This window comes from Hippoglossus stenolepis, chromosome 15 (genome assembly GCF_022539355.2).
Source record: "Hippoglossus stenolepis isolate QCI-W04-F060 chromosome 15, HSTE1.2, whole genome shotgun sequence".
NCBI classification, from domain to species: Eukaryota; Metazoa; Chordata; class Actinopteri; order Pleuronectiformes; family Pleuronectidae; genus Hippoglossus; species Hippoglossus stenolepis.
The window spans coordinates 6,512,957-6,538,226 of NC_061497.1; the positions used below are offsets into that span (position 1 = coordinate 6,512,957).

Consider the following 25,270-nt stretch of genomic DNA (forward strand, 5'->3'; position numbering starts at 1 on the left):
ATGATATACCGTAAATGTATATGAATGTAAATGTAGACTTTTTCTCATATTGGGGTAAGGGACAGTCAGGGTGGAAATTATTATATGTACCATATAATCAGCTGAAACATGATGTTTATGTAATGTGATATAGTATTTCTATTATTTTACTTTTTATGTTGTTGATCTACTGTTTCTCAGAAGAGAAAATCCCAGATGAAGCAGATCTCGACTCTTCGGGCACAAACAGACAAAGTGAGAGTGTTTTGGGAGCTTTTATTTTACTAAAAAAGGGGGGAAAAGTTCACATTGACATTTAGCCTCAATATTACAGTATATTGAAATTCTTCTCAAAAGAAGTAAAATACAACATTTTTTATTCCATTTTAATCTTATATTAAAAATATCAAATAGTACTCATCTAGCAGTGCTTACAGTATTTGAAGATATGTCGCAGGCTTGATAGCAGAAAGATTTGCTTTTTACAGAGCAGAGATGGACTTGGCCGGTCGTAGCATGGGCCCTGCAGAGACGACCCAACCTTGGTGTTACCTGGCCTGGTTTGATTGACAAGCTGAACATGCAATGAGGGCAACTACACAAATCATCCTATAGATTATACCAGTGCAGTAAGACACTTGGAACAGGCTTGCAATGCAACAACAAGAAAAAAAAGTCCGTTCTTTGTGTTTTTTTTTCTTTTCCCCGACAACCCTCATACGACGGAGGGGCTTGTCTCTCTCTACTGAGTGATCTGAAATTAATCGGCAGACGTTCTGGTGATCTTTTCTGCACAGCTTACCAACCATGGACATGGTGAGTGAGGGAATGGGACTAAAAATAACATCACTACCTGAATAAACTTCAAAAAACAGACTCCTTAGAGCATTTCTCTAGTTGCACAGAACTGTACAGGCACACATATTATATATATTTAAAATAAATAGGGCTAATTCCAGCCAAGACTCACTGGGGAGGGTCGTTCTCTCCTGTCTGTCAGTACAGAGAGAGACACGTCGCCAGCCATTTCTTAGGATGACTTCCCAGCCTCTTTGAAACCTCACAAGTTCTTCTATAGTCCCTTAAACACACTCAGTCACTCAAATACCTCCACATTGTCACTCACACGTCCCCGAGTGTCCTCCACCACATGCACAAAGACAGAAAAAGGAAACGAAAACAGCTGTTGAACAGAAATATAAAACGTGTATTTTCTGGAATGCCTCTGATCAGGGAGAAAAGGAAAACAGCTGGAGGTTGAGTCGACTGGTTTCTGAGAACATAAAACTACTGATAGTCTGGAAAGGGCTCATTAGGTGACACCACAGCACACACCACCATGGCATGGCATCTGGACCCCCCCTCATCCTTTCCCCACTGTGCTCCCAGAATGCCTTGTTGTCTTCGGTGGGAGGCGTGGGGTGGCTCTGCTCTCCTCACATCACAAACAGGACATGACGCATGACTACTAGACGACTAGGAAATCTCCTTCACCACCTCCGTTCAGGTTCGGCTCCATCTCTTCAGGGCAGGGGGGGGGGAGCAGTTGGTTTGGAGGCGTGAAAAGGAGATGTTTATGTGTGTGTGTGTGTGTGTGCATGGAAGGGGAGGGGGCTGTACAGTAGAGATGAGCTGCCTTCTGGGAGGAGAGGACCGAGTGGCCGGATGGAGTCTTCCACTCTTCCACCTGCAGGTGGCACCCTGAGGAAGGTGGGTGGGGGGTTTTAAACGTCAGTGGAGAAGTAGAGCGTGTTGCGCTTCAGTTCGGCAAAGGTGATGGTAGGATGCTGCAGGTAGTAGAGCAACACCTGGACCTGAGAGGAGAGGAAACAAGGTCATTTTATAAACACGTCTCATCTTGGTTGTTGAAATCTATACTTCTTCATGTAATACAGAGGGTTTCACAGTCTGACAGCGCAGCCTCCTCACAGGAATTCAAATTAAATTGAGGAACCTACATCACCCCCTAATTAGCCATTAGCAGCTCCTGTTTGCAACGAACCCATGGATGTACTTTCAATAGATGATACTGAAGAAAACTTGTGGACGTTCATCTGCAATGGACGTCTACTGTATATCATGTCCTTGGGAAGTGTGTGTGTAACTGAGTCTAAAAATGTGAGTTTCATGTCTGGAATTGAAATACATTGAATAAACAATAAGACTTATTGCAATATTGAATAAATCAAGCACAGAGGTTTTTAACTTTAACATTGATCCACTGCTGCAGCTGCTGATCTATTGCACCAACTGTCCTAGTTCTAGTTCTACTAACTAAATTCAATATAAGTAGTTTTTAGACATTCAAAGTTTGTAATCTTTTTAACTTTAACACTTTTTATGAATGGTTACAGTCATTATTAGTACATAATTTAATCACTAACATCAGTTTCCTCATAACTTTATTCTCTTAAAATACTTAAATAATAACTATATAATTAACTATCATTATTTATAACTATATCATAATAAATCTGGATTTGTGGCAAACTAATTTTTTAAAGTTTATATCCAAGTAGTGAGCAGGCTGCTTTGATGTTGGACCACTGAACAGAATTCAGATCAAGATTCTATTGATCACTTTTATGTATGATCTGGCTTTTCTATGATTTGATATCTTTGCATTTTTATTTTGTGAAGCAACTTGTAACTTTTGAAAGGCAATGGAGAAATAAAGTTTATTATTATTTATAATCATTATTATTATTAGTAGGGATGCACCGATATGGAAATTCTTGGCCGATACCGATATTTAAAACAACAATCTAGCCGATAGCCGATACCGATATTTGTTTATTACTTGAATAATATGAAAAACTGAAAAAGTGACAAGTGTAACTTTAGATGCCATGGTGTCGGGGTAAATGACGTATTCTCCAAGCAAGCCTTTAGCCCCCCCCCCTCTCTCTTTTTATCTATATGACTGCTTGTGTGGCTGTAGTGGATGGGCAGAGGGGGACATTTAATTATGTGATTGGGAAAATTGGGAAAATTAAAACTCCAGGACAACAGAAGGGGAATACAAAGTATGGGATGCATATTTGATCATTTATATCATATAAAATATGTCATTTATATCGTTTAAAATCATTTTTCAGTCTGTTTCCTGGCGCGATACGCTCGCTCGCAGCCCAACCATCGGTGAAGGGCGCTGGCGCGGCGCATCGCAGCCCATGTGAACCGCACAAAGGTTTAACAGGGGGGTGGATGGGAGGCGCCTGGCTTTCCTTGGCGCGGCGCGGCGCTTCAGCGCCCGGTGTAAACCCGGCGTCAGTGTACCATAATCTGGATGCCAGATTGGCAGGCTGCAGAAAACATACCAATGAACATCGGCCAATGTTATCGGTGAAAGTCAAGTTTATTACCGATACGCCGATGGCAGTAAACGATGCGAATATCGGCCGCTACCGATATACGGCCGATACATCGGTGCACCACTAATTATTACTATTACTATATACCATATAATTTAGCATATATGTTGAGCTTTTACTTTGCTCTGTTGTCAGAAAGTAACTGTGTGTTGCCTTTGTTCACGTGGTTCATGTGCTTGCCCCTCACATCAGTGCCACTAATCTAGTGAAGTTCTGGCAGTCAGTGAACTCCAGGCAGAAAAATCACTTTAGAACATTTCATAATGTTGTTGTATGTCTAGACAATCCTCTTTATGAAAATGTATGAATCAGTCTAATGCTGCTCCCTTGCTGCGCTGCACTTTAGTCCTTTAATCTCCCCATTAATCAGTCTCATCAGACTGACATACGTCTGGAAACTTTAATTTAATTAAATTTACTGTTTGTTTAATTCTGCGCACAGCTTACCTGGAAAATCAGTTTTCAAGTGAATAATTGAATTTACAAAAAGCATTTTGCTTCTCAGGAAGTGTCTTCTGTGAGTCAGTGGAGCTTAATTTAATTGCTAGGTAGTTTTTTTGGAATGAGGGTAAATACATCAATCTGAGATTATATGCAGGATCTGTGAGCGGAAGCATCTTTCTTTGGTGTTTGACATTCTGTATACTTACACAATAAACATTTACAATTGAAATAAGCTGCATTACAAACACTCAGCTTCCCTGTAGTTGGCTGCAGGGCCTGCTACATGTGCTCGCTGCCCCATTTATGATGATTTACTCTGGATATTGTTTATTCTGCCAAGAAAAGACATTTGTGCACAGGAAGCTCATCTCTCAGTAGAGATGAATGGATGATACTCAACCTAAATACAGCTGGGAGATCAGAGCGCAGTGACAGGGGTCACTTAGCGACGTGGGAGTAAAAATTAATCTGGAAAACACGTGACGCAACCGAGGAAAAATACACACCAGTCTACTGCGAACACTCCTAGTGAGTATCATGAAGATTTATAGTGAAACTAAACTAAAGAGAGCAACAGAAAGAGTTTTTCAATGTGTAGATTCACATTGGGAGGGTAACGTTTTAAAAATACAGAAAATACAACTTTTACACCCAAAACTTAAATTCAAATGTGACTGTGGCCCTGTTCAGTCTTGGTATCAACATCCGTCCTGAGAGATCCGCTCACAAGAGGTCAACGTTAAGTACATGTGTTCACACTTGGAATTAAAGTGCGTCCTGAATGTGCCTCCTGTGACAACTTGTGGATCTTACTTCCCCGCTCTGTATGCAAATAATCAGGTACATAATTTCCTTCTATGAAGAGGAGCGTACAAAAAACGACGATTTATTGTGAAACTGTAGTGAGTAGCTGATCCTTCAGATGTGGTCCAAGGACGGATTTACGTTCACTCAGCGAAAAGAATGTGACCACATCTGAATGTGGTTTGAGTGATCAGATCTCAGGACACTTTTGAATGCATTCAGATGTGTGCTTAGCACCGGCCATTTGTTAGGATCACTGAGGATGGATGTTAACACCCGGTCTGAAGTGGGTTTGTGTGTAGGTACCTGTGCCATGACGTCGTGTGACCAGATGTCGGAGGCGGTGGTGATGTGCTGTCCCTTTGCGAGTTCGGCCTCTGAGGGCCTGAGCAGAGTGGGGCCGAACACGGTGGCCAGGTTGTGGAGGGACATCTTGTTGATGGGCTCCTTCTCAGCCACGCTGCTGCAGCAAAGACAGACAGGACATCAAGTTAGGACGGACAGAGGTTAATGCTGAGGAAGGTACAGTCGGGTGTGGGGTCATTACAAACAGAGCCACATACAACACAGCAGACAAGCAGAACACTGTGGTTGAACTGGGAATCTGTGGGTGAGAGCGTGAAGCTGACTTTTAGTGCAAAGTTCGGTAGAAAAATAAAAATAAAATAAAAATAAAATATATATATATGTTATGATATGAAAAGTAATATATAAGCAAAGCAATATAAAAAAATCATTAATGCTCCGTAGGACTTCAAGGAATATGTCATTTTAAATGAATTAATTTCAGGATGCCAATATCTGGGTGACAAATGGCCATTGGATGATGATAAGATGATTTGATTTGACTGCCTATTTGAGTCAGGTTTCCCTCTATGGTTTTTGACTTGAATATATCAGTACACATTTGGTAAAACAGTAATATGTTGACAAGGTGCAACAATTTGAGAGTGGGTTAAACGTTTTTATCAGGAAAGAGTTGGATGTAGGAGGAGGGATGAAAGAAGTGTGTGAATATGTTGTCTGATTATGAATAAACTTACTTTTCTAGTTACCTCCACCAAAGAGGTTATGTTTTCGTCTGAATGAATTTGTTTGTCTGTTAGTTAGCAGGACTGTTTGTAAACTACTGGACAGATTACCATGAAACTTGGTGGAAGGATGTGCAATGAGTCAGGAAAAGACCAATTAAATTTTGGTGCAGATACAGATCAGGGGGCGGAACCAGGAAGGTTGATTTTACTAACTTTATCATTGAGAGATGGGGGTTTCAGCATTTTTGATGATCTCTTAGAGAATAATTCATAGATATTGATAATAAAAAAATCTGGCATGTTTAGGGGACTGATATTTATGAGCGTGTGTGGTTTGGTGCAGATCCAAATAAAAATCTCTAAAAGATCTAGTGAATTTAAATGTGGTTTCATAAGGGGACTTATGGGACAAGTTCTCAATGAAGCCCTTTTTCCAGGTGAACACAGTAATTTGGCAAGACGGTGAGGTGGGAGAGCTTCTCAGTTGTCAGTGTGTTTTTGACGTCGAACATGAAAAACTCTGCTGGAAAGAAGTCAATCTCCTCCTTTTGGGGAAGCTCTGGCCATGGGGTGTTTCTGTATGAGGGGAGGGTTTCTCTGTGTGTGTGTGTGTGTGTGTGTGTGTGTGTGTGTGTGTGTGTGTGTGTGTGTGTGTGTGTGTGTGTGTGTGTGTGTGTGTGTGTGTGTGTGTGTGTGTGTGTGTGTGTGTGTGTGTGTGAGCACTCATGTACCGTTTGAGGTGCTCCAGCAGAGAAAGGAAGGTCATGAGGTTGGGGTCCGGCAGCGAGCGTAGGAGGTGCATCATGCAGTTCTCCTTTGCTGCTGGGTCTGAGAGCGCTGTGAGGGAGAGGAAAAAGACGTCAGGTCCAATTATGGTGAGACAGCTTTTTAACTTGAACCCTTATCCCTTCCAGCTGGGTAAAGATAACTCCTATGTAAAATCCTCAAACTGCCCCCTGCTGCTGACAAACACTTCCTCAACTGAAGCTCTCACCTATGCCCTCCATGAAGGCGGGGTAGAGGCGGTCGGTGAGCAGAGGCTCCGGCAGCTCCCTGAAGTACAGCTTCAAAGTCCCGGCGATGGCGTTAATGTCCATGTCGCTCAGCATCATCAGGATATCTTTGGTATCTACAGGTCAGACACAGACACAGAGGGATTATAAACTGAACAGACTGCATTATCACAGACCCACAATAACACAGCTGCTCTCTCTGTCTCCAGGAATGATGGAATCTCTCATAACTCAGTTGGAGTCAGATGCAGATGTGTTGAATATCACCCCCAGAAAGGAGAGGTGTTAACGGCCTCTGCTCGGTTGGACCTTGGTGACATAACAGCAGCTGTGAACGACTCTGAGCGATTCTTACGCTTCATGAAACTTGAAGACTTGACAGCTGCTGCTCCTCAGCAGGACTCGCTGACAGTTCCCACAGATCTAATCTCTACAGAGTGTTAAAGTCAACACCTTGTTTACTGCGACGCTGGGCTGCAGCAACGTCTCTACAACTTTATTCATCTTAAACTTCCACACGTACAGTCTTTATGCACAAACTACATATCCCAGAAAGTACAGTGGACAAAGTAGGTTTATGCTTTATGACTGACTTGATATCAGATCATTTGACAGGATGAAAAAAAAATAGACATGTAATGTCACTTATATTATTATGTATAAGCTTTCATTTATGTTTTTCAGGTTAACTCAATATAATCTATTGGCACAGCACAATGGAAAACAGTCATTGGTCAGAGGAGTGTACTGAGCATGTTGGCCAGTTGGTGTTTAAAGATGCTCACAACACAAGTACCTGTGCATGTGTTATATTAAAAGTAAGTCGGGTTAAAGCACAGATATGTTCCCATGTTTCCATAATATAAGTTGGTTTGTTCTTTAGGTTTGAGTTTACCAGTTTAGGTTTACACAAAATACTTGTTTTACCATCAAAATAAGCTTATTTAATTAAAATTGTCCTCTTTTTGCAAGCTTTTTTTGTTAAATTTACTTTGTACACAGCACATATGACTTGTTATGAGTTATTAAGTCAAAGATGTGGTCTTCTGACACAGCAAACATTTCCCTCAGGAACTCCTCTTCTTTCTGGTAAATATGCAACGTTGCTTATTACTGTTGTGATGAATTGTGTCCCACAGTGTCCCACAGAAACCAGCGAGTGGAGTCTTACTGGTGTCAAAAGCTGCTTTAAGGGCCTGGATATCAGTGGCCACCCCTGAGATCCTGTAGATTCCCACTTCGTCGATCCCCCTCTTCTCCACTTCCTCAATGCACTGACGGACTATGTAAGGCACCTTGGAGCGTTCACGCCTGTGGACGGAAACAGCAGCAGTTACACCCGTGTGAACATTTCTGAGGTGGGTGAATATACAGGGTTTTAAGGTTGTATTTTATTCATATATTTAGATTTGAGAATCCTGATTTCAATAACAGGAACATACTTACTTTGTCACCACGTTGATTTTGACTCCAAACACCCCACTCTGTTTTTTGGACGGCGTTCTCTTCAAGCTGAGGTCCCGACTTGTAAACTTCATGGAGAATTCCACTTTGATCTGATGATGAACAAACAACAGAGCTAAAGTAAAAGTTATTTTGGCACAATCACCAACCGCCTTTTTAGTTTATATTATAAACTATGTTCCTCTTTTCAAATATATCTGCACTCATTCTTTCAAGGACTAAACTCGCTCTTTGACTTCCAGCAGGAATGTAAGGAAACAGATTTTGTTGTGAGAAAAGCTGGGCGACCTAACATTACCTATGCCAAACAAATATGATTTCAATACTTAGTGTATGTATGTTATAATTTAAATCCTTTTCACAGTTAAAAATCACTAGACTCCTCTTACCCCGTTCATCTCTATGACGTCCACGTGCCAGTTCTTGGACTGCACCGTCTGAGGATCCAGCTGAAAGACACAACACACAAGTTGGACGGTAAGTTTTTTGCTTTTATCAAATGAAGACATGATTGAATTCAAACAGAGATTTCCCCACAGGAGGACAGCGCTTAATCAAATCATTAGATAATGTTTGTCACAAATGAAAACTCATGCATCAGATCACTTCTGCATGACAGCAACTAAAAGTGGAGAGAGAGAAGCAGCTGTTTGCTGTAACAGCGAGGGGTCGAGCCACCAGTACAAAAAAAGATGCTTTTTCCCGACATGAATCATGAGAAATATACTTAGGACAAAGAAAAATCCCACTGAGGAAAAAAAAAATCGACGTTATTAGGCTAACGTTACCTAAAGGTGCCGTCTGCCGAAAAATGTATTTGGTTTTAAATTACACAACCTTTATAGAGGATTTTTTTTTTGAAGTGAAGTACTTTCTTTCCTCATTTTCTCCTTCAGAAGTGGATGAACAGTAACAGTTTATCTGGTATTTCTGCAAAAAATGGATCCAATCACACTAGAGACCAATAGATACTGTTCCCGCCCAGTTTCGAACTGAGGACCTTTCGCGTGTTAGGCGAACGTGATAACCACTACACTACGGGAACTGGCGGTCAGCTGCTCCTACCCCTAGTTCGAAGATTCCAGAGTTCACAACCGAGACTCCATATCTCTCACCTTTGACCCAGATCACAGTCGAGCCATGGGGGGGGGGGGCGTGTGTCTCCGGGAACTGCTGCTCTACAACAACACAGTCTCTAAGTCTACTTTGGGAAAGAATGATGCCACTTATGTTCCCCAAATTTGCCCTCTGCAGTCTCTTGGGGTTGCAACAGGGGCTCAATATTGGCTCAGACACTTGGCCTACTTCACCGCACACATTCTCAAAGTCTAGAACGCGAGTCCCATGATTCCCTCTGAGACATAATAGATGGATCTCGTGGAGTCTGTGCCCGCTGAGCTGAGGCCACAACAGTTAATGTCTTTTTTATAGGCTGTTTGAGCAGCCGCACTCCACAGTTATATCATTACAACCCCCCATGGCGTTGAACTCGAGAAAATAATGATTGTTGGATGAGCACAGGGGCAGCACACTTCTCTTATTGTCAGCATTAGGCTGCAACCATTAAAACTTCTCACTGAGCATATTTCATTACCTCATAAAAAGGCCATTTGGCATCGGTTTCACGCATTTCTATTATCGTTAGAGCTTGTTTTCCCAGCAGGGTTTAGGTTTAAGACGAGGGACAGGTAATCACCGCAATCGGGTCTTTACACAACTACTGCCAAGAAGAGAGGCAGGCAAAGATCCAGGACTCGCTGCTGACGCCTCCCGCAGCCCCTCAAAGTGGACTCACTGAAAAAAACTGTTCCTTCCACTTATTTCCTCTTTGCTACCCTCCGTTAATCTAGAAACCAAAAAACTCATTAAAAATGCATGTACTCCAATATGGTTGTAAAAACAAAAAGGATCATTTACAGGCAGAGGTTAAACTCACTGACCCATCTCAAAACTGTATCCTCGACTGGGCTAAACATTTTTCCTTTATTAAAAAATTCTGAGGAACTTGGCCCATTTCCCGTCCTCTGTCTTTCCTGGGAAATGAGCCGGTTTAAAGGGATGACTGCAGACAGCTTGGCTGAGGAGGCCTGCAGGAAGCAAACTCAGAGCGACATATTTTACTTAATATATTATGTTGAATGACAAGAAACAGGAGGTAACTCAACGACAGGAGAGACAAAGGTGTGGTTCTAGAGGAGAGTCATTCTTAACGCAGCCTAGAAACCAAAATAAAAAAGGGGTAAAGCTGGTTAGGTTCATCTCAATCTGACGGTGGTGGACATTGATTTAATGGTGTTTTTGAAATAAAAAGGAGACATTGCCAAGAATATGGCTGGTTTTAATAGAGGAAAGTGTTGTAGCAGACCTGAGGTAGAGAATTCCAAAGAGTGGGTCCACAATGACTTTCACCTCTGTCCGGACAGATGAGAAGTAAAATAAAAACTGTTCCTGAATGCTTTAAGGAGATTTCCAGCACGAGTATCTTCAATATCCAAGCGCATTCATGCAGAAGTCTAGAAAAAGATACCAGTCAGAAACTGTTTTGTGTTTGTGTTTTTACTTTTTTTAGAGACGTCCTCGGGCTTATATGGTTCAGATGAGGATGACATCACTGTGGTGTCAAAGCTCTCTTTGTAGGAGAGTAGTGAAAAGTATCGTGGGGGCACGACTGAGGGGAGAACACAGCAGACCGCAGCCTGAAGCTAATACCGACGTACTTTGAATGTAGCCGACTGTTGCATTCACTCATTTGTGCCATGGACCACATATAAAAAGGATTTGTACGCATTCCAGTTGTGGCACACAGCTGCAGCCTTTTCCTTTAATAGAATACAATAAATACATATGTCTATCTATGATAGACAGACACATACTCTGTACATACTCGTGCCATCCTTCCTCTCTGTGTTAAATAAGTGCGAGAGGCAGCATGTGGCAGCCACTTGTAGGCCCTAAAGAAACGGATGGCTGACTTCAGTATCTTTCCCAGCCTCTGGTTGGACTATCTGTCAGTCGAGTGGAGCACAGGCACAAATATCTCCCAGAGAGTCTGAACTTCAAAAGCAGAAGCAGACAGCTGTGAGCCCGGACATACATACGTACAGCCTGTACTCTGCCCTTCCTGCTCCACACAGATAGAACAAATATAAGATAAGTCAGGCTGTTCTATTACCTCATGCTCTTTCTTTCATACAGACAATGCAGGGAAATAGCAAATACAGCAAGAGGAACTTGGTACAGAGGTACAATCACTTAAAGTTCAAGTTAGTTTTTCGTGAGATGGGGCGGATCTTGATGAATTTGTCATATATAGGGAACTGATATATGTGAGTGAGAGAAATTTGTTGCAGCTTGATTGAATTTAAAGGTTCAGTGTGTAGGATTTAGTGACATCTAGTGGTGAGGTTTTGTGTTGCAGCTGAATACCCCTCACCTCACCCTCCAATTGCTAGCATGAAAGAGAACCTGTGGTAGTCTTCAGTTGTCATAAAAACTAAAAGGTGTTAAGTTTGTCCAGTCTGGGCTACTGTACAAAACCACGGTGGCCTCCGTAGAGAGGACCCGCTCCCGATGTAAAGTATTTAACTGGATCTTTAAGGGACTATATCATAGATCAATAAATAGTGTTCCCGCCCAGTTTCAAACTGAGGACCTTTCGCGTGATAACCACTACACCATGGGAACCGGCTGATACTGACCTCCTCCTTCTCCAGTGAGATGTGAGCCACACGGCTGCGGTCATCATGAGACTGACGGCAACAACAGACTGACACAGAGGGACAGTCAGAGGTCTGCACCCCTCTGGGGCTGTTTACATTCCCCCCACATCACACTGGAGACGTGCTTCATCACATGCAACGCTACAGCAGGAGAACAAAAAAGGCAGGCTCCTGCAGCCTCTGCATAAACACATGCATAAGGTCTGATACACTGAAACATGGTCTGTGGCATGATCATCCATTAGAAAACTATACATGAAAGCTTTCTTTACTGGAAAACGAAAAACTTGTAAAAGGAGTTTAAAAGTTATTTCTGAAATGATTGACACAGTATTGTTTGGTAAAATATGTATTTCAAAAAAGAAAAAAGTCAATGTAAATGATTAGAGTGAGTATGAGAAGAGTCTGTAGAAATGAGTGCTGGTTTATGTAGATGTAAAAAAAATTAGTATGCATGTTCTAAAGCAGCAGGAGACATTATGTCAAACAATAACCGAAATGATGTGTAGAGCCTTTAATAATTAAATCCCCACACACTTAATTAGCCCACTGCTGCTGTGCAGAGTTACCGCATGCTGGTGACAATATTCAAAACACAACTTGATCTTCTGATATGCTAAATTAATGAATTTCTGTTTAATTTGTCCTTGGTGTTTCATGGCAGTTTTCCTCTGCTGCTCTCTGGCTGATTAAATATTCATTCAGCTGCAGAAAGCGTTTTATTAGTGCTTTAATTAGAACGCCGCTCAAACTGCAGGGCTCCTCAACTCCAGCAGGATTACAGGAATTGTTGGTGCAGTGATTGAGTCTTGTATTTTTTTTTTTCATTCCTTGCTAACACATTACAATGCAGTGTAATTTGCCTCGAATACAAGCGCATCACTATTTTTAGACTCATGATCCACTTAAGTACAATGTTTATGTTTGCATCAGAGAGAGCGTCTTTACTCAACAGCTGCTGATGTCACTGTGGCCATTTGAGGCCTTTGTGACTCAGTTGCCATGTTTCCTCGTCCACCGACTTCCACGCGCGGGCCAATCGGCTCGGGTTTTGGGCCGGCGGAGGGCTGCGATTCGCAGATAAGCCTTTCAACTCTCAGGCGGTGTGTTTGGCAGGGCGTGTAAACAGCAACACACAGGATTCATAGTACACTTATGCAACACAACCCTGCCTGCAGCCTGGGTGAGTAAGAGCACTGATGTGGAAGGAATTGTGAGTTATCCTACACTTAAGAATAGAAAAGGGGGGAAAAAAGCCCTTTAATGCGCTGGATTTGAGTTGAACGCATGCACTTACTGTATTCAATGATGCTCTAAAGCAAAACAAATGTCCCTGTCTAATACACTCTATTCCCATATGCTTCAGTAAAATGGATGGTTAACGTTTTTCTGCAAATAAAAAAAGTATGAAACATTATATTTGCAACTCCTGCTAAAGGCCCTCTACTATCTATCCATCTACTAATTATAGCCACACATCTGTATGTATGTGAAACACTCTTGAGAATCATTCATCTTGGTGGCTTCACACTTGGCATGTGTATTGTTAAGGGCTAAAGAAGTATGATGTCAAATTTGGTGCAATGTGGAGACATGATAAAATTAATAGTGTTTGAATAATAAGGGGACCAGCGCTCTGTAGCAGCAGCATTTAGGACTCATCAACGTAAGTGATGTTGACAATCGGTGAGTTCAACAGCAACAACAATCGATTCTCCAGTTCAGGGTTTCGCATACTGAGCCGAGCTTCACTGACTTTTGAATAAACAGGTGAACAGCTCTATTAGCAGCAGCAGTGGTGCAGCAGCAGCAGTGGTGCAGCAGCAGCTGCAACCAGCATCACCACAGCTGCTCCAGCTGTGATGTAAAATATACGTTTTTTCGGGACATTTGGAAAAAAGTCCCTTCTTCCATGTTTTGTCATTTCAGCATTGAAGAAAAGTTTCCGAAAAACAGCTAAAAAAGTCGTAAACTGTTGCTGATAAATCTTTCAACGACCCTCAGATCATGTGGTAACTCTGACTCATCATCTTCGTTTACAACTATGAAATCTTTCCTATTATTAACTGGGCCCAGACGGTTGTTAAAGCACGTTAACAACATACCAGAAACTCCCATCTCCCAACTCTCACAGCCTAATTAGATGATGAATGCCTTGCTGTCACCCCACTGAGATTAAAGCCCACCTGCACACGGCCGGCTGTGAGACCAGAGCCGAGCGGGTCATTGTGGGCACCAACCTGAGAATGCTTTACTGACCTGCTCTCTCTCCTGGAGCTCATTAACCAATGGCAGATCTCACACACTGGGGATGGATTGGGGCCAATAAAAGGCTATGCCCTCCGGTGGGGACAGACGGAGATTTATGTGGCCTATATAAATGGGCTATTATGGGACTGCCTGGCATTTTAGGCACACGGGAAGGATGAAACCTTAATATCTCCTCTGCACTAATCAACATGCTCAAATGGGAGAGCATAATTTCGTATGTGGGTTAAAATGCAGCGGGGGCGAGAGGTAGAGTGAGCGCGGATGATAATGGTTGGATCTGATTCTCTGCCACTGCTAAGCCGGCACGACAGCTCCATTGTTCTGCCCGCTAAGCTGGCTGAAAAGTCGACAAAGAAAATAAAAACAAAAAACGTGCCCGGCAAGCAGGTCACCAGCCACAGAAACAGCCAAACATGAAGTTAGACACACAACAACCCGCTAACCGCTTGATCATCATTTGTTATTTTACTGGGACACACACACAATGTCTGGTTAGAGGCCAATTAGTGTTCCGTGCCAGCCCAGCATCTCATTAGATTGTGTCTTAATTAAGGCGCCGCTTTAGGCTGAGGACAATCTCGACACTGCGCTTCCATACCGCCATGCATCCGCTAAGATCAATGTTCCTACAAATAATATGTTGCACACCACAGAGGCTCGCAAACAGAAAAAGCAATAGCCCCTGTGGTCTTTGGGAATTCGTCATAAATAATTCTCTAAAGTTCCTCCTCAGAGTAGATAGCTGCATGATTTAGAAAGTGACAGTCAGTATTTTTTAGAGACAAGTTTTATCAAGTTATAGACAAAATAAAACAGGAAAGAAAAAAAAAATGTTGGAGAAACTGTTGGAGATTGGAGAAAAATGTTTTTGAATTTATTTTGCACTTCAGATTTTGATGTTTGCAGATGCGTTTTGAACATTCAGGCCGCCCGACGTGATGTTCCTATTTCAGATGACTTAACATTGCATTCACAGCCACCGTGTAGAGGCAGCAATCCAGGGAAGGGGGTGGGTGCACTGTAGGAAAGCTGATAGGATCAAAAGGAAAAGACTGCAACACAAGTTTACTCATAAAACCTGGCATCCAACGCTTCATTCAAAATGAATGAATGAACAGAGCATTTGGGTGAGAGGGGATTTCTGCTCAGGGTGATGGGCTGGGAGGCAGGATCACATGCTGTCAAACTAAATATAACACTGCCAAATTGAGATGAAAATTAAATAGAGAAATCATCTTAAAGTCACATTCTTTGACATTAAGACAGGGATTTCTGTAAAGGGGAAAGAATGATCAATACAGGACCTGCAGGTCAATGCATTTAAGTCTGGGCTTAGAATGTAATTCCAAGTTTCATCCCTTCCAGTATAACCAGGGGTCAGCCTATCTCTGGCCTGTTGAATAATGGAAAGCACTGAAGGAAAGGTCAAGTCAACTCTAGACTTGAATTATTTTTCTGAAACAGTTCATACTACAGCCCAAACTGCTGCTGAAGCACTTGTGAAGAAGATGAGGAGGACTGCTAAATAAATGTGCAAACATGCTGTAAAACTAAAAAAGAGAAATTCATCCAGGGCTCATATCTTGGCACATTAGTCATAGTTTTAGCTGCGTGTGCAGAGCTCTGCATAGACCTAGAACAGGTTCACGTGCTTCCTCTCCATTTTCCACATACAGAAAGCATCTGGAGAAAAAGAAAATGTTCCTTTTTCCTCCACCCATGCATGAGTCACAATCCCAGACCTGCATTTAAACTATGCAGCACCAAACTTGTGTTTGTGTGCAAGTGTGTGTGTGTGTGTGTGTGTGTGTGTGTGTGTGTGTGTGTGTGTGTGTGTGTGTGTGTACCCATCTTTAGCTAACAGATCCGTCAACACAGTCCAACCTGAATATATTCACCAAATGACAATAATAACCTCAGTCCTGTAACTGTACATGGGGCGATTGCTTGTTTTCCATCTAATCTTTTGCAAATTTTGAAATTATGCAAACACAATGAACTGCCAAGAGTATTTGAATAACAAAACGCTGTCGGGAAACTTAACATATTTTGAAAAAAGCTCTGCGGATAATGTGACAATTAATTATTGGAGACAGAAAAAAATATCTGAGCTTAAAATGCCAAAGGGATATTAGATCAGTTCTGCCAGACGGAGACAGTACTTCAAATTAGCAGCAGAGGGAGCTGGGCTGATACTGAACTACAAGCTTTACCATTTATTTGGAAATCGCATGCAGTCCTCACTAGTAGCTTTATATGAAGAAAAACACAAACGGGTGGATGGAGAATGTGACAGGAATGGCAATAGGCAGGAGGAAGTTATTATTCCACAAACACGGACAGTGGTTCCTACAGTGATGACAATTCTTTACACCTCTCGCAATTATAGTCTAGTATCCAAGGAATAATTGGTCTTCTTAGTCTCTGGTGTTATTTTTCAAATCATTAACATCAGGATGTTCTGAAACAAACCTCAACATGCACCTTATTTTGATTGATTTATTTAATTTTGGATGAAATAAGCTATAAATTAAATACATTACAAATTTTAATATCAGATACACATAATGTTTTCCCCTGGATAATTTAAGTAAAATGGCATAAATGAAAGTTTTTATAGTAAATATAATAAAATGTATATAAATAGTATTTAGCATGTATTGTAGAGGATGTCACTGCAGGTCAGATTTGAGCACTATCACCTGCCGTGTGGAGGCAGTCAAATGACCGCTGAGATAAGAACAATAGTCAACTGAAAGAAGGACACACGGAGAGAGAGCGCACACATGGAGAGGAACAGACTGAACATAAAAGACACACATAGCAAACAGATGGAAGTGACACAGTGATGAATAGGAAAGAACAAATGCGAGTGAAGGGGGAGATAAAAGAGAAGAAGAAACACAGCTTGTGTATGTGTGTGACCTTTTGTCTGAGGAGCTTGCTGCGGACGCGGCCCCATAGCTTGGCCCCGGTGTTGGTGTGCCTCTTGAGCACGGGGGTCTGCGGCTGGCTGGACAGATTGTGCTGGTTCTGGTCCACGCAGCAGTGCTGCTCCAGACGCTCGCACACCGAGTTCAAATTTACATCCGACACCAGGATGTCCGTCATCCCAACGCCTCTTGGTTTTCCCCCTCCCACCAAAACACAGGTGGAGGAAGTTGGCTGGATCCCCACGCTAACCTCTTACAGATCAGCGGACCAGGTGATGCTGGTGGAGAGACACTCCGGGAATTCACCAACAACAACAAAAAAAAAGGCTCCAAGAGATGATCGCTCACTTCAAAAGAGGAGAGAGTGATGAAAGGAAGGAGGACAAGATGCTGCCATGGTTTCCTTGATAAGCCTGATAATAATTCCACATGGGTGCCTCTCTATCTGTGAGCTCACTCCACAGTCAGCAGCCAACATCTCCTCACTGTGCAAATCTGAGTTCCACAACGGCAAACACAGATACAGAGCGCTGGAGCGAGGCAGAGAGAGAGAGAGAGAGAGAGAGAGAGAGGAGGAGGGAGGGAGGGAGCTCAGGGGAGTGAATGAGGTCCCGTTGTCACTGAGCAGCCCCCACTCCTCCAGATGTTGATGGACACACCTCCAAAAGAGAGGAGGGAGGGATGGTGGGAGTAATAAACAGTCAATGAGAAAGGCGAGTGGGGCAGAGAGATGGAGAGTGAAGGAGGGACGAAAGAAGGACGACTGCTTAACTGCTTTCTTCTTCTTCAGTGCTTTGACCCCTCGTCAACCTTTCCCAGAGTTGGTCAGAAGTGAGTGGAGGGAGGAATGTGATAAAGAGGAAAGAGGCAGCGAGGGTGTGAAACTACAAAGTAGGGAGGTATTGATTGAGAAATATGAACAGCAGATGAATGTTCTAATGGATTAAAAACCGAATAAGGTTTAAAAGCTTCCACGTTGTCATGTGGGACAGGGGCCACATTTTTCCTTTTCTTTCCACCCTCTTCTTCCTCCTGTCTGTGTTGTTTTTCTCCCTCACCACAATCCTCTTCTCCAGTTCCACCAATTTCCATTTTCCACTCACCGTAAATGTGTGTGCGACTGTGCGTGCATTCTTCCACTACAATGCCTAACCCCCGTCTGTTGACATTGGAAAGTCACTCAAAGACACCCACACTGCAGAGGCGCTTGCACCTCCTGGGAGAGGCGCAGAGCGAATCACCATCTTTATTAAACAGGACAGCCAGAGCCGGCTGCTCTTAAAAACGGCATATTCCTCTGTAAAAAATTGGATCGATCGGAGGAAGGGGGAGCCGGCGTGTGCCTGTCAAACTCCATCTCCATCCACCTTGTCCCATCTCATTTGAATTAGAGGAGAGGGGGGGAAACAATCTGCTGGGGAAAGGTTACAGACACGAGGCTGCATTTTAAAGAGCAGTAAGACGGACTGTCTGCTGGGCTGAATGGTTGTTATGATTCAGAGCTGGTGTGTGCAGGCAGGTAGACTGATGCCTGGCACAGGGATTCATGAAGGGTTCAGATAAGGAGAGGAGCGTGTTACCCAGAAATGTAAAACAATCAGATTTAATCCCAGAGGAAACATTTTTTTCAACATCAAGAGCCTTAAATGATTGATATAAATATATATTAAGATTTGTCCAATATAAATTTCCTTCACTACAGCAGTTATCTGCAGAGGATGTTGTTTTTGTTCAGATTGTTGTTGGTGTGCTTTGATTGTTGTTTTTACGGCGTATTATTTGTTTTTACCTTTCATCTTATCGGCCTCACACTTGGCATGTGCATTGTTAAGGGCGCGAGGAAGTGCAGTGTTGAATTTGGTATGATTTAGGAACACAATTTTTTGTGTCTTCTTCTCGATCCTCGGATAAACTACAGCAATATTTGGTAACTGGGTCAAACTGCAGGTCAAAATCACCGCCAGATTATTTTGATAATTTGATTGTTTTTCACCATATCAGACTTATAGAGACATTCACGGGTACTGAACTTCGTCATGGCAGCAACATTTATAGAATCACTTCCTCTTTAGCAAGTTAAAGCGCAACATTATTTTTTTTTGCTGTAATTCTTATATACTGAGCTGAATTACAGAGCTTATATTTTAAAAACTTAGGTCTGCAATTTGTGTCGATAGCTTAATAGATCTGCAGATAAACCAGGTAGGATGAACACAGACCTTTTTCCTGCACCAAAGACTGTTTATAAAAAGCTGATCATGTCATCATGAGACGTCTCAGATAGCAGCAGACAGTTGATACCACAGTCTAAAAACATGTGGGTTAGTGTGTGTTGTGTGGCGATGATCAAGCATCAAACAGGACAGCCTGTATGTCTGACTTTTAGTGGCCGACAGCGTAGGAGATCAGGAGCGGGTGGGGTGGGCTGGGCTGATATGGAGGAGACCTCAGCCAACCCTCGCCACAGAGTATTTTTAACTGCCAGGCTTCGTAACTATGAGATATGCACACTTCATGCGTCACATCTTGGAAAGAATGTCTGGGAAAACCATGTTTTGAAAATTGGGGGAAGAAAAAGAAAAACCCACAGGGAGATGCGAGATATTTTTGGGTAAGATGAGAGAGAAGGGGCACACAGAAATAGACGAGTGTTTTAACTGTGTATATGTTCAGAGTTATATATGTGCTTCAGTCAGTCTTGATGTAAGACAGGTCTGTTACCACAGCATCCATCAAAGAGACGAACAAAGGCAGGAAAATGAAAAAGTAAATCATAGTCATCATCATTGCCTGGAATTGACCTGAATCAGTCAATGTATGTTTGATGGAGATGCACTAATCCGACTTTTTCTCCCCCATAACCCAAACTCAGTGCATATGTCAGTCTGAGACTTTTGCTCTATTTTCCCCCAAATTCAGAAACTCTATAACTCACTGTGTGGATTTATGTGGCACCAAATCTGAAGTCCCACAGCAGAAACACTGAACTTTACAAAGATGAAAATCTGAGTTCGATGTGGATCAGTCACAACGATGAATGAGGTTGAGGATCAGCACCGGTAATGATCCTGCACATCCGATTGATGCATCCCTGATTGTTTCTTTGACTTCATAGTAATGACATAGTCCTAGTAAGATTTAAAACCCTGAGGTGATGTGACTAATTTCTTTATTTTGTCTAATCGACTCTCAAAGAACAGAGTATTTAATTCGCAAAATGAAGATGTAAATTGCTACTTTTTGAGGGTTGACTGATTGTAATTTGGTTAATAGTCTTGAGAATTGGTAGAGCCAACTCTCAAGACTTTAAACTTAGGCTATGTAACTGTTGAGAGAGGAAAAACCACATTCTTTGTTTTAGAACTAAAAAATGACAACTGATATGTAACTAGAATGGCACTCAGTAGAGCGGATACCTCCGACAACTCTCCACACATTTAAATTCAGGAGATCTGAATGTTTATTTGGATCTGCACTTAACTGAGAGTGGATGTATGAATCTTCTGTTTGAATCCTACACTTACTCCATGTCTTAGCGTTAACCAATAAATCATAACGTTCACTTGTGACCACAGTGGTTGCTGCTCATCACACATTACATCGTCTCACGTTATGGCTCATGCCTCTACCCTCTGTTCAGTCATGCAGGGCCCTAATTTTAACATTGCTCTGTAGCTGCATTCAAATGTTTTTGGCTGCTGGTTTTATCTTTAACCGTCAAGAAAAGCCTCAAAGTCTAAGGATAGTGACAGAGAAGCAGCTCCCAAAACAGAAACGGATAACAGACGGTTTATGTTTCCCTCACATTCCAAGAGTGTGTCATGTTATTGTCTTCTCTAACCCCTTTGTTTCCCGTGACACTTCCTATGAATGTTTTTCTTCACATATAATAAAATCACAATAATGAAATTGATCACCTGTGGTCATCCAGGTAGACTCAGTTCATAAAAACTCAAGTTTCACAGATCCCAGTTATTCCTTAGAGTAGCAGCAGCTCCCAGGCGTCTCTATGACCGGGTCAACCAGACTCCGAGACTTCACAACGAATCACATCGACAAAATCATGGAGCGAACACACACGCACGTATGCACTCCCCCGACGGAACACAAACACATACTGTACATTCACATATCTTGCGCTTCGCTCTCTCTAGTGTTGGCTCATAACTTTTTTATGGCGAAAAAAACCACCATGCCCATACATTGACTGTACATGCAGACATGTTAACCCAGAATACTGTGGGTTCACTTCACACAGCTCCGCATATTAAAATAGCCCTCGCAGTTAGCGAGACCGCCGCAGCTCACCAAAACCACAATTTACTCCATATGTGACATCGAAATGGAAAATAAGAACAGGAGAGTGATGCATCACAATAATGTTTGTCTAAATATTGTTGGTAGCAAAATATTTCAGCTCCCTGGTTTCACTGTGCGTAAGAGGAGTGGAATAATGGCCCCTTGCTTTCCTAAAAGGCCCTGGCATAGATAAAAATATACCATAGAGATAAATTAACTGTATGAGAAGATGAACTGTGTGGGGCCTTGAGCCTGGGAGACATGGGAATGATAAAAAAAAAGAGGAAGATGCAAGACTGGGAGGAGGAGGAGGAGGAGGAGGAGGGCATTCAACAGGGAGATAAGATTAAGTTCTTGTGGGAATGGTAAACTACATGAAAGAGGAGAGAGTAATTAGTAAAAGTGGAAATCCTTGCGATGTTTTTCTACCAGGTTTGGAGCTAAGCACTCCATTCTGTGTTAAAGAGGCTGGGTTATTTCAATTCTTCTGTTTTTCTTCCATCATTACAAAGACAACAGGAGGTCCACAGAACATCTTATTCACCACCAAGTTATTAAAGGTCAATTTACAGACATTTTTATCTTAAAATGGGGTATTATTTAATGTTAATATGCAGATAAATCACAAAAAGGTGAGAGAACAGATGGCTCAGGTCTGAGTGCCTATGCTCTGACATCAGGACCAGTCCTGGCTCTTAATTATAGATGGGCTGGGTGGCACAGCCCCTCGTAAAGCTGCTCCATATGACCAGACTGAAGGGGGAAGGGAGCGCTGAACGAGGTCCTGGTTTCTACTCCAAACTCCATGAGGGGGGAGAGAGAGCGCGGCCGCTCCCTGAAAAGCAGCGGGATTCTGTTGATTCTGCGATTCTCTGGCCTCGGCTCCTGCAGGCTTCAACACAACTCTGCCAATCACAGAGACCTTCGAGAGGCCAGAGATAAATTAATGATCAATTTAACGACTACGGCGCCCTGACATGAATATGGAGCAGCTCGGAATCCATGCCTGGTTATTGAACGTGGGATGGTCCTGGCGCTCGTGTAATGAAGTCAGTCGACAGTCAGGTGTTTGCCGTGCAACAAGCCCCTGTTTTTTTTTACTTTACAGTTCACATCATGTGAGCATTATACAGCTGCTGAAAACATCTGCCTGTAAATGTTTTGTGGCCAACCTTCACTATATTCCCTCTTTGCATGAAACAAACCAAGTGTGTGATGTAACTTAGTTGTAAATGACATAGCTGGAATATCTGACATGAAAGAGATCCTCTAACTGCAACTCCAGATTTTGGACTAGGAAGCTGAACCATGTCTCTCCTCGCAGGGAGATGGTTCCAGGCTCAAATCCAGCTGGGGCCTCTCACTGTGGAGTCTGTATGTTCTGTCCGGCCTGACCTGTACAATATGTATGGATGGTGGTATTTCCCATTGTTTAAGGAATATTTTCATATTTTGAGAATAAACTTACTGGCTTATTTTTGAAGAAGAGTAGCTATACCACTCCCATGTCTGAACATTAACCACAAAGCTAGTGATGGGAACGTTAACCTGCACCTCTAAACAACAAAAGTGGAGGCTCGAGGTATCATGAGAGAAAATGTTGTAGCATGTCAAACCTGGTAAAAAATATATAACTTACCATTTTTACATCTTGGTGTACAGATTGCTATCTATCTATATATAACATGTTAATTAAAGCGCTTTAGAGATGAGGTTGGTAGATATATATTTTTGCCAAGGAGGTTATGTTTTCACCTCTGTCTGTTTTTGTGGGTAAATTTGGATTATGCAAAAACGTTGGGATTGATTACCACAAAACTTGGTGAAAGGATGCACTATGCACTTGTGAAGAATCCAGTAAATTTTGGTGCTGACCTGGTGCTGATTTTGTTTTCACTTTCTTTAACACTGTGAGATAGGGCATCAACGTTTACACTGTTTTCCGATGTTAATATTCATGGAGCTTGATGGAAAATAAGAAATCTGTTTCAGGACAGATATTTATGAGTTTGTGGACCTTGGTGCAGATCCAAAATAAAAATCTGGATCTAGTGAATTTAAATGTGGTTTCATTAGGGGACTGTTGGGCCTTGGCAGAGGTATATGCTCTCCTGTTTCCAGTCTATGCTAAACTAAGCTATGGACATGAGATGGGTATTGATCATCTCATCTAATGAAACTTTCAGCAAATGAATAATCACTGCAAGATATGGTACTATAAAATACTGACATATAAGACAATAAACATTTCACAAAAACTTCAAACTATTCTTTTAAAACTGAATATTTGGGGCATTTTACTATAAACTTACACAGCTAGCAGAAATTGAAAGAACAAGTATGATGTCCACAATGCACTGCTTAATGTTGCTCTATATATATTGACTCTTATGTTGAAAGCAGTTTGCCGTTAAGGCAGAAGCAGGGTCCACAGTTTGATTCCCCAGCTTTGAACTGCAGCTCCGACTCATGCTGCACAATCCCAACACATTTACATTCCTGTCCTCACCTCTGTACTGTTCCCACTGTAATTCCTTTGTGAGCAAAGAGGTGATCATTTGTGACTTGCATATAAAAAAAAGGAAATACATAAAAGGGAAGCGGCGTCGAGCTTATCTAACTTACTCATCAAAAACAACAAAGTGCTGCGTTTTCATCAAGTGCGCTCTCTGGGGCCTTCGAGTGACTGACATGATCGACTCAGTGACACTGATAGCCGCAAGCCATGTTGTGGACGTGTAATTCAATCAGATTAAATTTGAAGGGTCTCTATAAGTATGTTTAAGGGATGACCCACTCTCCCACTTTGATCTTTGCAGCCGCCTTCTCGAAAGCAGGACATAGGAAGGGGAAACAGTGTAAAGAAGGAGGTGTGTGTGTGTGTGTGTGTGTGTGTGTGTGTGTGTGTGTGTGTGTGTGTGTGTGTGTGTGTGTGTGTGTGTGTGTGGGTTTGAGAGAGGGTCCTTCAGGGTACAGTGTGAGTGCTAAGATGGGAGTGCAGAGGTGGGAGGGGGGTTTGGCAGGGTGGGAAATCACAGCCTCAGGGCGCTCCGCAGATTATTCCTGCTTCTCTTTCATCTGAGCCAATGGGAGGGGGCCTTCCTTCGATTAAGCGCTCCATCACTTATTAAGCACTTCAGAACAAAAGGTGGTGATGGAGAGTGAGGGGGTAAGAAAAGAGAAAGAGCTGGGAGGAGGTTACATTATCATTTATAGCTCCAGTCTGTTGTTGGGTGTGGTTAAGATGAAATGGGGATCCGTGTGTTTGCATCTTGTCAGCGATGGAGAGTGGGTGGAAAGACAAAGCATTCAGGATATGAAAAAGGATGAAAAGCTATGAATAGTCTGATATTTAAAGCCTCAACATTTCACTTACATGTAAATCTAGTAACAACTCAGCAGAAAAGCCTTTCAAAAGTGGTGTTTTTAACTGAGGAGTATTTTTGAGTCTAAATGGAACAACTGGAGGCAGATAAGGACAGAGCAGAGAGGTAAACTGAGCATGAGCAAACAAAAGCTCACAAAGCAGTTGACAAGCAGAGTGATGCAAGAGCAAATGGTGAAGCAGCAACACTGCAGGTGCTGCACCTCACACCTCCATCCAGATATCCAGGTCATTGTCTGCATACAAGATGTTTATTACATCTTTGTACTTCCACTTCATTTGCTTTAACTTCTGACGCTCACTTGTGATTTATCCTGTCTAATTTAATTCCTCATTATGATCTGATTAATATTCAAATCACTCGGATGTCTACCCACGAAGATTAACGACACAGTTGATGCTCTGTATCTGCATAAAGTGAAGTTAGCACTAATAATGTAAAACTGAACCAAGTCAGCCTGATATCTGAAAAGTAGCAGAGTTAATGTCTGTATGTGACACAGTTGCAGCTAAAAAAAAAAAAAAGCCTAAAAGGCAAAACATTAGATGCA

The 25,270-nt window shown here is 42.2% G+C and overlaps 1 protein-coding gene and 1 non-coding gene across 6 annotated transcripts in view; both read right to left on the reverse strand.

Moving 5' to 3' along the window:
* Window positions 1–240: 240 nt before the first annotated feature.
* Window positions 241–25,270, reverse strand: part of abr (ABR activator of RhoGEF and GTPase) — a 131,455-nt gene continuing 106,425 nt past the window's right edge. For 4 of the 5 annotated variants that reach the window (XM_035178239.2, XM_035178240.2, XM_035178241.2 and 1 more), the window contains 7 exons: window positions 8,502–8,561; window positions 8,095–8,204; window positions 7,820–7,959; window positions 6,630–6,764; window positions 6,367–6,472; window positions 4,908–5,064; window positions 241–1,793 (listed from right to left, as the gene is read on the reverse strand). In XM_035178239.2, coding sequence (XP_035034130.2) covers window positions 1,704–1,793; window positions 4,908–5,064; window positions 6,367–6,472; window positions 6,630–6,764; window positions 7,820–7,959; window positions 8,095–8,204; window positions 8,502–8,561 — 798 coding nt within the window. In that variant the 3' untranslated portion in view covers window positions 241–1,703. Of the gene's footprint in view, window positions 1,794–4,907; window positions 5,065–6,366; window positions 6,473–6,629; window positions 6,765–7,819; window positions 7,960–8,094; window positions 8,205–8,501; window positions 8,562–17,027; window positions 17,561–25,270 lie in introns of those variants that run through there. The other variant, XM_035178243.2, reaches the window with a different exon arrangement.
* Window positions 9,085–9,157, reverse strand: trnav-aac. Its single transcript has one exon. It is a non-coding gene; the product is annotated as a tRNA-Val (tRNA).